This window comes from Terrapene carolina, unplaced genomic scaffold, assembly GCF_002925995.2.
Source record: "Terrapene carolina triunguis isolate 2854851 unplaced genomic scaffold, T_m_triunguis-2.0 Scaffold94, whole genome shotgun sequence".
NCBI classification, from domain to species: domain Eukaryota; kingdom Metazoa; phylum Chordata; order Testudines; family Emydidae; genus Terrapene; species Terrapene triunguis.
Genome location: NW_020664445.1, coordinates 3,508,580 through 3,520,419, shown reverse-complemented (window position 1 = coordinate 3,520,419; position 11,840 = coordinate 3,508,580). Strand labels below are relative to the sequence as shown.

General features: G+C 55.9%; 1 protein-coding gene across 2 annotated transcripts in view; it reads right to left on the bottom strand.

Annotated features, from left to right (window-relative positions):
* Positions 1-5,990: 5,990 nt before the first annotated feature.
* Positions 5,991-11,840, bottom strand: part of HEMGN (hemogen) — an 8,808-nt gene continuing 2,958 nt past the window's right edge. Inside the window, exons 2-4 of one of the 2 annotated variants that reach the window (XM_024202963.1) lie at positions 10,037-10,127; positions 7,427-7,680; positions 5,991-6,181 (exon numbers count right to left, since the gene is read on the bottom strand). In XM_024202963.1, coding sequence (XP_024058731.1) covers positions 6,072-6,181; positions 7,427-7,680; positions 10,037-10,127 — 455 coding nt within the window. In that variant the 3' untranslated portion in view covers positions 5,991-6,071. The remainder of the gene's footprint in view (positions 6,182-7,426; positions 7,681-10,036; positions 10,128-11,840) is intronic. The other variant, XM_024202970.1, reaches the window with a different exon arrangement.

Below are 11,840 nucleotides of genomic sequence, written 5' to 3'. Positions count from 1 at the left end.
GAAGGCGAGTGTTCTGGGCCGGCACGGGGATGGCCTCCAGCTCCGCCAGGCTGCCTGTATCGTGGGGAAGGCGAGTGTTCTGGGCCGGCACGGGGGTGGCTTTCCAGCGAAAAGCTGGCGTGAGCTGGGTTTGAAGGAGCTCTGTGAGCTTTTCCAAATCCTGTCTCCAGTCTTTGCCGTGGGAGCCAAGGGACTGACCTGCTTTCACTGTCTCACCCCTGGGAGCGGCTTGGGGCTGCACAACTTTCTGGGTCGGAGGATGTCTCACAGTGCCAGCAGTGGGATTTTGCTTTACTGTTCGAATAGGATTCCGTTTGCCTCCAGTGTCTCTGGTTTCCCCACACGGCTTGATTGGCTCTTGACTCTGCGCAGTTTCCTTCTGTTCTCCCACAGGCTTTTGGGCAAGGGTTTGCAGGGGAAGAGGTACCGAGCAGAGCAACCTGTCGATCTGCTTGTTGTGGCTTGGGCTTCCCAGCCCTTAGCCATCCTGGTGTGGACTTGAACCCTCCCCTGCTCGGGGCTCGTCCCAGTATCCCGAAGCATGTTGGTACAGACCGTGTGGCCCTGGCGATGAGCCTGCATCAGCGGGGTGAGTCCATCCTTGTTGGCCTTGTTGATCTCCAGGCCGTATCGCTTCAGTGAGAGGATGATCATTGTGGTAATCCCCACGTGGCCTGCGGCTGCTGCGTGCCATAGCGCCGTGCACCCGGCCTGGTCTGTGTGGTTCAGATCACAGTCCAGAGCACCCAGGCACAGTCCCACCAAGCCCTCTCACTGGTACCGCACAGCGTGGATCAGAGCATTACGCCGGTGCCAGTCCCAATCCCCAACCCTGGCCCCGAAGCTCAGCAGCAATCGGGCGGCTCCGAGGACCCAGCCTTCCCCATCATGGAGGCAGCAGTTCATTAGTGGGGTGTGGCCCTCTCTATCCCGCCTGTTCACATCAGCTCCAGACTTCACCAGTTCTTTCAGAAGGTTAAAGTCGCCTTTCATCAGGGCTTCATTAACGTCTGCTGATAAAGGCCAGGCCATGCTGCCGCGGGGGTCCAGCATGTGGAAGGGACAGGACCCAGGAGTATGGTGTGCAGGGCTGTGGGAATAGCAGCTCTCCTCACACCCGTACAGTAATGAGCCTGCCTTCAGCTTGCCAGTGGCTGATTCATGGGCAGGTCTAGCTGGGAGGGGCAGATGCCGCATGGGCGCCGGTGTTTCTTGGCTCTGGCTGACACACAGTGAAATGCTTACGAAACAGAGTTCTTATGGCTTGTATGTGCTCCTTCAGGAGGAGATTCTGACCGTGAATCAGCCCTTTGTGACAAGCAGCACTGATAACAGGGTTTAATCCGTCACTTGTTTGCCAGGTGATAAGACAGAGTCTTGATTTGTAGGGCAGTCCTGCCTACAGCTACCGGTGCGGTAGGAGGGGAAATGGATCCTTGGTGTTACCCCATCGGCTTCCATGGAGTTACCCCAGCGAGGAAGCTGGGCCGAGGGGCTGCTACATGTTATGGTTTTATTGTCCCCCCTTTACACGTTTTCTCCAGAGGAAAGGAGCCTGATGTCTAGGGGTGGGAGTGTTCCCCTGGCCTCACCCCTGTCCTTCTTCAGGAGCACAGGACCGGGGCCTCTGTGCAGAAGGGGGGGCTCAGCTGCCCCTGTGTCAGGAGGAGAAGGGCTGTGGGACATGGCCCCTGTGTGAGAGCATCATGCTGTGGGCAGCCAGTGGGGATCTGCTAAGGCAGCCTTGGGCTGTCTGTGTCTCCTGTTCCTTTCCCTGCCATGCCATGAGCCTGCAGTGCTTACTGGGCACTGGGCCTCTGAAGATGCGGGGGAGCCTCTTCCTGGCTTTGGCTCACTGGCCCATCTGGCCACGCTGGCAACTAACCTGGGGGGAGGGCAAGATGTGAGTGCTCGGTTGGAAGCCTCTGTTGCTCTGTGCTGATCCCAGAGCCCAGGAAAGGCCTGTGGGAGGTTGAGACAGGCCAGGCTGCTGCACTGGGGAGCTCCTGGATGACCACACTGCTGTGCACACAGCCACGCTGCTCATTGCAGAGGGCTCCGGCCCTATTCAGGTGCAGGTGCTGCTCTTATGGGGGCTGGTTTGCACTGCAGCCTCCTGTACCAAGCCCAATGGCTGAGGATTTCAGTACTGAGGGGTGAGCCAGCCTGGCAGGGATGCTCTGTAGTACAGTCCCACCCAGCCGGACTCCAGCCCCATGGCACTGGGTACAGCCCTTGTCCCACCAAGCTACGGGCCAGACGTCCAAAGGAATGTAGGCACTGAAGATGCAGAGAGGTGCTTCTAAAGACCCCACTAGGTGGCTAAGCAGACGGGGCACCTAACTCCCATTGAGGTCAAACACCATCATCCCTCTGTCACAGCTCGGACGCTGAGGCACAGAGAGAGAATGTCAGCGGCAGAGTGAGGGCCTGACTGCCGCTCTCCAGGGTCCCAGCCCAGTGCCAGAACCACAGGCCAGCTCAGCAAGGAGCCTCAGGGTTTCCCAGAAGCCATGTCTGCACTGGCTAAAATACAAAGGGCTCCACACAGCCAAATGGAGTGAAGAGTCGCACCCACACAGTCTTGCCTGCCTCTGCTCCTCCCCAGCCTCAGGCACGGGCTGAGGCAGAGGGGATCCTTTCTCCCTGCTGGTGCCGGGGGTGCCTCTCCGGGACACATACTGAGGAGTCCAGCGGGTCTGTAACAGCAGCCCGTGCTCTGCTGACAGCCACGGAGGAGCTCTCCCTCTGCGTCCAGAGCTGGCTGTTACTAGCAAGGCCAGAGAGGAGAGATTTGGGGCTGGAAGGAGACAACTGTGAAGGTCTGATCCTCTGAAGGAAGCTGGCGGCTCCTCTCTGCCCTGCTGCTGCCGCTGCTCCCTGGTAACATGGATTTTCCTCCCCTAGTAACCTTAGCTCCTGCCTGGGAACGCACTGCTCACAGCAGCCCAGGCGTGGCCTGGGTACTAAAGCACCTGTTACAAGTAAGAGTTTGCTGATAGCAGATTCGGTGTCACTACTGCTCCGGGTCTCTCCAGCTCTGCACAGGTACAGCATGGCCAGTGCATTGCCCCCACCCCCCCGTGCTTGGCACCCAGTGTGAGATGAAGGGAGCCCCTCTCGCGGGGAGCTCAGCAGCCTTGTGATCCTGCCTTGGGCCTCTGCTCCACGGAGCCATCTGTCCACAAGCAACATGGCACCACACCACTAACGCACGTCACACAAGCTGCCAAACAGCCATCCGCTAACAGCGTATCTCTGCCACCACAGACCTGGGCTGGGAGAGAACCAATGATTAAGGGTCACAGTTCCAGTGCCAGCCTGGTACAACCCCCTGAGCCATGCAGCCCAGGCCAGCTAAACTCTTACATGGCACTGTGGGACCTAAATGGCACAGTAGGACTGGGCCTGTTGTTTTTAGTGACGTCTCTCTCTCTGTAGTGCTCTCATTTTAATCACTCTAGAGGAGAAGTGCATTCCTCTGCAATCTGCAGGGACGTCAGAAAGCGCTCAGGGGGTGTCTGACATCAGGGCTGTGCTAGGTAATCGCTTCTTGGCATTTTCAACAGGAGTTTTACAAAAAAAGATCCCTGATATGGCAAACGCAAGAGACCGTGTCCTGAATTGCACGTCCTAACTCCCATCAGATTTGGGCACACATGTCAAGGCGAAAATATTGTCCTAGGCTAGGTGGAAAGAAACCTGACACATCTGACTCTTACAGATAAGCGAGGATTGTACCAGAGTTATCTCATCAGGCGACTGCATGAATAAGGCAGTGTGCCAAGGGGAAAGTGTGCTCCTTTCTAACCGCAGTCTGTGGCTAGTCATCTACTGCACTCAGTGCTGTAATGGCAAAGTGGGAGCTTTCCGTTGGAAATTATCAGGAACAGCCACAGCTTCTGCTTTCAAACTTCTCGTCGACTCCACCCTAGCACCTGTGGCAATATTGTCACATTGGAGTTCAGTAGCCAGGGGATGTAAAGCAGTTGCTGGCAGTGCGATAGGACAGAGAGGGAAATAGAAGGAAACATTTACACGACTAGGTCTCTTCGCACAGCAAATGTTTTGATTAATTTAGTAAAAGATCCAGGCCCAATGGAAGCAGGCCATAGTTCTGCTAAGCTGAATGCAAGGGCCTGATCCGTGCTAATCACTAGGCTGCCGGGTGTATGGAGTCGATCCTCTGGGCCCACTAAGATCTCTTTGTACTGCCAGGGTAGAGGGATCTTGGACCAACCCTACATGGCTCCACCTGCCATGGGGAGCCAGAGGCCGGCACACTGGAGTGGCAGGGGCTATGGGTCCATATGGTCAAAAGCAAAGCCAGGAGTCCTAGGCATCCATAGAGCCCTGGAGTTGGCAGGGACCAGAAGGGAGGCTTGTGCTTGACCTCAGGAGAGGGGCAGGAGAGATTGGTGGGGCTAGCCCAGGGCACACAGCACACTGTAACCTGCCCTTGTAATGCACTGTTAACTGGCCACTCACTCCTGCTCGCTCACACCAGAGTCTGGTGCAAATGAGTTGGTAACAGTATCCAGAGCTGACTAGAAACCATGTATTTTAGCCAAAATCTCCGTGACCTTCTTCTGAACACATCATTTGGCTACTGAGCTGCAGTCTCACTAAGGCACTGACAGGCTGACATTTTTAACCAAGGATGCCTACAGGTAGGTGCCCCTATAAGCCCAGCCCGGTTCCAGGCACACTGAAACCCCACAGTTTCTGAGCAAAGCAATGTGGCTGCAGAGGCTCCCATCTCTGAAAATTAGGCCAGTATCCACTGAGCTCAGGAGAAGACTTTCGTTGAGTTCAGTGGGAGCTGGAGGAGGTCACAACCTGGCTATCTCTGGGCACCCAAGTATGAAGATTTTGGCCACAGTGCCTGATCTCAGAGGTGCTGAGAACCTACAACTCCTGTTTAAGTCAACGTGAGCCCTGGAGCTCAGCACCCCTGAGAATGGGGCCCATTCTGCTAGGACATTCTGCAGCATCCACTTAGTTGAGGCCATTCTGGGCTCAGTCCTGCAAGGCACTGATCACCCTGCCTGGACGACCCTTTTCCCCATTATAACATGTAGGCATGGAATAAGAAACTGCCAGCCTCTAGCCTTCTTCAGCATAGCAGTAAGCATGGAATCTATGGCTGTCTTTAGCCATGGGATGTGGAGATATGTGCCCAGCTCAATGCTCAGGGGGGTAAGCCACATCCTCCCTGTGATCCAGACACTGCTTAAAGGGCACTGTTATGGTTTTGGATGCTAGAAACACAGCACTGTCTCGCTGAAAGCCTTTGGGACACCTTCAGTGCATTCCTTATCCTTTTCCTGGCCTTACCTGTGTGCTCCTGGCGCTGTTGACACAGGAAGCCATGTCCAAGGTGCACGGTTTATGCAAAGTAGCTAAAGAGTGTCTGAGTGAGTTTGACAAGTGAAAGGTGAAAGCGCAACACAGCTTCCCTCCCTCATGGTCCGCGAAGGGGCTGCGGGGAGCAGATGAGGGGCCACGAAGGAAAAGTACAAAATATAGATCAACGTGAAGAGACTTTGGAAAGGCCTAAGATTGGTCACCGCTAGAGAGCTATGGCCACAGCTGCCGGGACAGTCAATTAAACTCCGGCCCTCCCACCTCCCTGGGTCTGTCTGGGAGAGTCACGTGAAGCTATGCTGTAGTTACGTGTCCAGAGCGGCTGGAAAGCTGGATCAAGAGCTGGCTCTTCAGTGCTGCCTGAGATCCAAGTCCATGTTGCAAGGCCCAATCCAGACATGGGCTCTGCCATGGAACCCTCCGGACTTCAGCGGGAGTAGGGGCTGCTGGGGAGGAGCAGCAGAGGGAATCGGGTGAGGGGAGGGGTTGGAAGAGAATGCCCAAGGTCTGTGGTATAGTCCTGAGCACACGGCTGCTGAGTTTTAGAGGGATAATATTTCCCCAGTATTCCTAGGTAGGCAAAATACCAGTGATGGGAGACGATGGTGCAAGTGTTTAGTTTTTATTGCTCACACAGGAATAGCAGATCTAAATCATTCTACGGTGGCTGGACTTTGACCAAAGCAATGGGAAGGAAAAAAAGATCAAAATAAAACTGAGGGGTAGTATCCATTATCTGTATGGTCATTTTCCAGAGGGATATTCAAAGCCTCTGATATTCCTGCTTCTTCTGACTTTGGTGCTTCCCCTAGCTCTGTAAAAGAGAAAGAGAAAAGCCATTTCCATGTTGAGTGTCACGGTATTTTCCTTAACTCCCCAGCTGCTGGAATCGTGATCACTTGAGAATCTTAGCTTTTATTAAAAAAAAAAAAAAAAAGGAAAGGTTCCTATCCCTTTGTGAGGGGGTGTCCTCCACACACACAGCCAGAAGGGGTAAATTAGGCCAATTAACTTGCCCCTGGAGGAAAGCCAGGGATTGCTAAAGCCTAATTGCTGACAAAGTCCTGCTGGGGGAGGAGCTGGGCTGGGTTCATAAAGCCAGGAAGTTGGCAGCAGAAAGGGGGCTGTGGGGAAATTAGTCTGCAGTCCTGTCCTGGGAGAAGGTGTGTGTGTTTGGGGCTGCGGAGTGTCGTCTACAGTTACTGCCTGGGAGGAGGGGGTTTGGACTGGCAAACCCAGAGAGTGGGGGAACCAGAAGGTCGAGCTCAGAGGTAGGAAGGTGTTCAGGAAAAGAGCAACAGGGTCTGAGGGGATGGTTTCAAAGCCCCTAGGGGAGGCGGATGTTCCATTTCCATCAATGTCAATGGGAAATGGGCACCCAAATCCCATAGCCAGTTGTAGGAATCTCAGCCCAATCTCCAGGTAGCCCCCTGTGGAATAAACATGAGCGGCCTGATGTCAACAGCACTAAGTCCCAGTGAGTTCCTTGTGAGCCAGGAAGAGGCCAGGGTAATACAGGGACCCTGTCATCTCTGTAGCTGTCCCATGGGGCACCTATGGGGAGAAGCCTTGGGCCCCAGACTCTCCACACCTGCCATTTCCAGGCTGCACTGGTGATGAATGGGTTCCTCTTGGGACTGGACTTGGCGGGATCCTCTTCTTGTTGCCCAGGCCCAGTTCTCTGCTCGGCTCTGCCCCCTCTGCACTGACTGTCTGGGACATCCCTGCTGCGGGGACCTCCGGGGTGGGGAAATTCCCCGAAGACCTAGACAGAGCCATCCGCTCCACTCCCACCTTGTGGCACTTGTGGCAAGGGAAGCGGGGCCTTCCCAGGGGTTGCCGTTTGGAACAGACTGGCTCAGCAAGCGGGGTGCCAGGAGGTTGCTGCAGCTTTGTCGCCGCTGTGTACAAATGCAGGCCTGAGCGAGGAAGAGGCTCTGCAGCTAGCCAGTGACTGCTCCATTGCCTGGCTGGGCAGTTCCTCTCCTCCCCAAGGATACACCTAGGGGAGAGTTCTCTGGGAATATGCTCTGATCCCCGAGGGTCTCTAACCGCTTACCTGCTGGATGCAGAATATCCTCAGCTGGGGGGCCCTCTACCGCCTCCTGCTGAGTCCCACCAGACAGCTCTTGAGCCACAGACAGGGCGGGCTCCTCCTCATGGTGCCCTGGAGATGCCTGTGATTTCTCTGGGGGCTCCTTCTCCACCTCCTCTTGCACTTCAGGCTGAGGCTCTGGCTCTGTACCCTGCTGTCGGCCTCTTCTTCTCCCAGCTCCTCGGCCCCTCTTTGGCCCTGTGCTCTTACCCCGCTCTCTGTCGGAACATTACAGCATCTCACACAGCACCGTGAACCAGGGGACAACCCCCCCAGGCACCAAGGAGAGGGAAGCCCCCAGCTGCCAGGCACTTTCAATGTGAGTTGGGTGTTGGATTCCCCTACGCAAAGAGCGCTTTGTCAGTGTAGCTGTGGTGCTGTGCTCTACTGGCAAAGAGCTCCTCCTGTGGACACAACTAGGCCAGTGAAGCTCAGCACTATTGCTGGTGTAGCTTATTCCAGCCACTCCTCTTCTCCCCCAGCCCAGCCCAGCCCAAGCAAACTAAACGCTCCTGGCAAAAGTATCGTTCTGCTGCTATAGCTGGCTGCACTAGGGGCTTTGGCTGGCACAGTTACATCCGTCACAGGTCACACATAGAGCGACGCTGGCAAAAGTCTGTAGTTAGACCTGGCCTGGGCATTAGTACCTCTCCCCTTTGTAACATAGATGTGGGCAAACTTGATATTCTGGGAGAGAAATCACTGCCTGGGAAAATAATGCACCATGGCCAACACAGGCTTTCCTATGGATTGATGCACACCGCTGGTGAATTCTGAGCTTGCCTGGGCAATAGAGGCTCATGCCTAAAGCCAAGTGTCTTGCCAGCAGAGTGAGTGGGCAAAGTCACGCCTCCAGAGAGGTACCACCACCTGGAGAGAGGCTCACATATACTGGTCCAAGCTGGCTTCTCCAGGGACCAACAGCCAAAGAAAGGACTTCTGGTTAAATATCCTGAGTTTAAACTGACTCAGGGCCTTCTTCCTGAGCCAGCAAACAGACCGGACCCCTGGTCCCAGGGGGCCCCCAATCCTTAGGGAAGAGTTGGAAGGAATTTAGCCTACTGAGACAGCATAAGACTGAGAGGGCTTGTTCTGAGCTGAAGCTGGGGTGAAGTTGTGACTGCAGGAAAACCACTCAGTGGGGTTTGAAGGACTTGCTGGAGTCGGGGTGATCTCTGGTGAGCTCACTGGATTCTGTTACTGTTTTCCTCTTTTCTCTGGAATGCTTTCATCTTAAGAATAAATGTGCTTGCTTAGGCAGAGCCGTGTGGTAACTTAGCTATGGCAATTACCCTGTTTGCTGTCTCTGAGGAGAAAAGTCAAGCAGGCTGCGTAGGCAGCCAGACTGCTGGGGATCTCCCAGTGTAGGCAGGGAGGTGTGCAGCCTGGTCAGGAGGGAGAAAGATGGCTGGGAAGCTGGGAGTCTACAGTGGGTGCAGGTGCCCTGAGCTGTGATGGTGTGGTCACCGGAGGTAGGGCTAGATGGCCCAGTCCAGAGCAAGGGAGCAGGAGCAGCCCTGAGAGGCGGCGTGACTCACACCAACCCCGAATCACCATTCCTTCTCCCTGCCCAAGGTCTCCCACAGCTGCCAAGTTTTGTGTGGCTCCATGTCTGACAGTTTATGCAAATTATTTAATGAGCTACTTTGCACCCGCACAATCTGCGTATCACAATAAATGCCAGCTTATGGTCAATACACACTGCCTGGAGCAGCGGTGAGAGATAGGACATGGAGCTGCACACCACTTGGCAGCTCTTAGGCTGGGGCAGGTGGAGGGGTGGGGAGGCTGAAGGGTGTCTGGGGCGCCAGAGGAGGTGGGGATGGTGCTGGGGTGTCTGGGTCAGTGGGAACTAGAGGGTAGATGAGGAGGCTAATGTGTATCAAGTCCTAGCTGGGGGCTGGCAGGGGACTGGTGCTGTCTCTGGGGGCTGGCAGGGGGATGTGTCTGCATGAGGGAGCCTGGGGCTAGTATTGAGCCCCTTTACTTTCTGTCCACCAGCCCGGCCACCCACTGCAGAATAGCCCATTGCGTGCGGCATGCTGGGTAAAACCTCATGGCTGCCTTGGGCAGCGGATTGGTTTCCCCCACGTGCTCTGTCAGTGATCCCTGAGCTCACCAGGACGTGTGTGAATGTTTGACCAGCAGAAGATTTGGATCCGTGGGTCCTTTCTTTACTTGTGCTCCTCCCCTGGGCAGTAGCATAGCGGTGTTCATTGCACTTACCACTGCACGTGTTCAAAGGGACAGGGCTAGACTTGGCCATTGGGCCCCGCCCTGAGCCGGGGTGGTGTGTAGGCAGCATCATCCCACAAGTAGCCCTTGGAGGCAGAGTTACAGCCCCGCGGCTCTCAGCGTGGGCTCATCTCTCTCCCACCCAGCACCAGCTCACCCAGGCTCTGCCCACTTCCCGCTCTGCCAGAGGGGACGCACCATAACAGTGCAAAGGGGTTCTTCCACCCCCCATGTGAGCATATAGTCCGAGTCACAGCTCAGCGCGAGGCCGTTCCCTGTGTACAAGGGGTGCTTCCCTGTCGCTAAGATCAAATTCCCCTGGGTGTAAGTATAATTTACCCCAGAACCCACTGGACAGTATCTTTCTCCTGTGCCTCCGCTTTCCTTTTCCTCAGCAGCTCTCGGTCTCGCAGGCGGTGTGTGATGGCCCCTACAAGAACAGACCAATTGTCAATGTGGTGTCATGACTGAAGACTAGCCCTGGCTATGACAGGGACACAGCAGGTGAGTCAAGCGGGAGCACCCTGGGGTGGGGCCTGCTAGTGGAAGGGAGTCACCTCAGCCAGACAGCCAGCTATCATGGGACAGCAGTGCCCTAGAGGCCGCAGATAAGGGGCAAGTGATCACATCCTTCATGCTGCAGATAACACTTTAATGAAAGCAGACGGGCTTTGGGCATGGACTGGACATGCCCAGCTTCTTGGACAATAGTTCCCACAGGGCAGTGCGTGCTGCATCCAGAACATTGTCTCCCATTAAATCTTTGCATAGCAGCTACTTGGAAAGCCTGCAGGCTGTTAACCCAAAGCCGGTTGGATTGGCAGGGTGTCATTCTGTCTCTCCCGTCCCTTGTCTGTTAGTTAGTCCCACGCTTGGCTCCCTCGGCTCTGAGTGGGCCTGGACACGTGGCTTTACCTCCCTCTGAGCTGAATTTGCTGCTGTTTGAAGGCTCATGTATTCATTGCTCATCTGTACTTGGAGAGCTGCCAGGTATTCATGAATCCCAAGGTTTATCCAGTTTTACCTACACTGAGTATTCATTGTGGCCTAGTGGATACACACTGGCCTGGGACTCCTCAGACCTGCATTCTAATCCCAACTCTGCAACTGGCTGCTGGGTGACCCTGGGGAAGTCTCTTGAACTGCATTCAAAAAAGAATGAGAAGTTCATGGAGGGTAGGTCCATCGGGGGCTATTAGCAAGGTGGTCAGGGATGTAAACCCATGCTCTGGGTGTCCCTAGCCTCTGGCTGCCAAAGCTAGGAGTGGACGACAGAGGATGGATCACTTGCTGATTCCCTGTTCTGTTCATTCCCTCTGGGGCACCTGGCATTGGCCACTGTCGGCACACAGGATACTGGACTAGATGGACCTTTGGTCTGACCCAGTGTGGCCGTTCTTACTTCCCGTCTGTAATACAGGGGTAATGACACTGACCTCCTCTACAAAGTGCTTTGAGATCTACTAGTGAGAAGAGCCAGGGATCACTATCTGTCAATCTGCAGTAGGTGCTCGCACGTGGCTTCCTGTGGAAGGGCCAGATCCTGCGAGAGGCGATGCACCCTGGCCCGGCTCTGACAGTACGGGAAGGCACTCGGATGCTCCGGGGGCGAGCAGTCATGAGGAGGGCAGGGAGAGGCTCCGTCAGGAATGAGTTCCCGGGCTCTGTTGGAGTGGGGTCGGAGTGCTTGGCACCTGGCAGGACTGAGGCCTAATGGGTTTCAGCCAGTCAGGGACCAGGAACATTCCTGTCTGACAGGCCGAGCACTCACTGCCGGGAATAATGACAGTCACAGGGTCTATCTGCCAGTGCCGGCTCTGGCTTTTTTGCCGCCCCAGGCAAAAAAGCCTCCCGCCGCGCCCCCCCCCCCCTCCCCCCCAGCGCGGCAGGGGAGGGCGCCGAGCCTGGCTGCGGGCTGCTCTCCCCGACCGGCCGGAGCGCCGGGGGGAGGGCGGCGAGCCCGCCGCGGCTCCGCTGGCGGCCGGAGCCCCAGGAGGAGGGCGGAGAGCCCGGCCGGGGCTCCACTCTCCCCGACGGCCAGAGCGCTGGGAGGAGGGCGGCGAGCCGGCTGCGGCTCCGCTCTCCCCGACGGCCAGAGCGCTGGGAGGAGGGCGGCGAGCCGGCTGCGGCTCCGCTCTCCCCG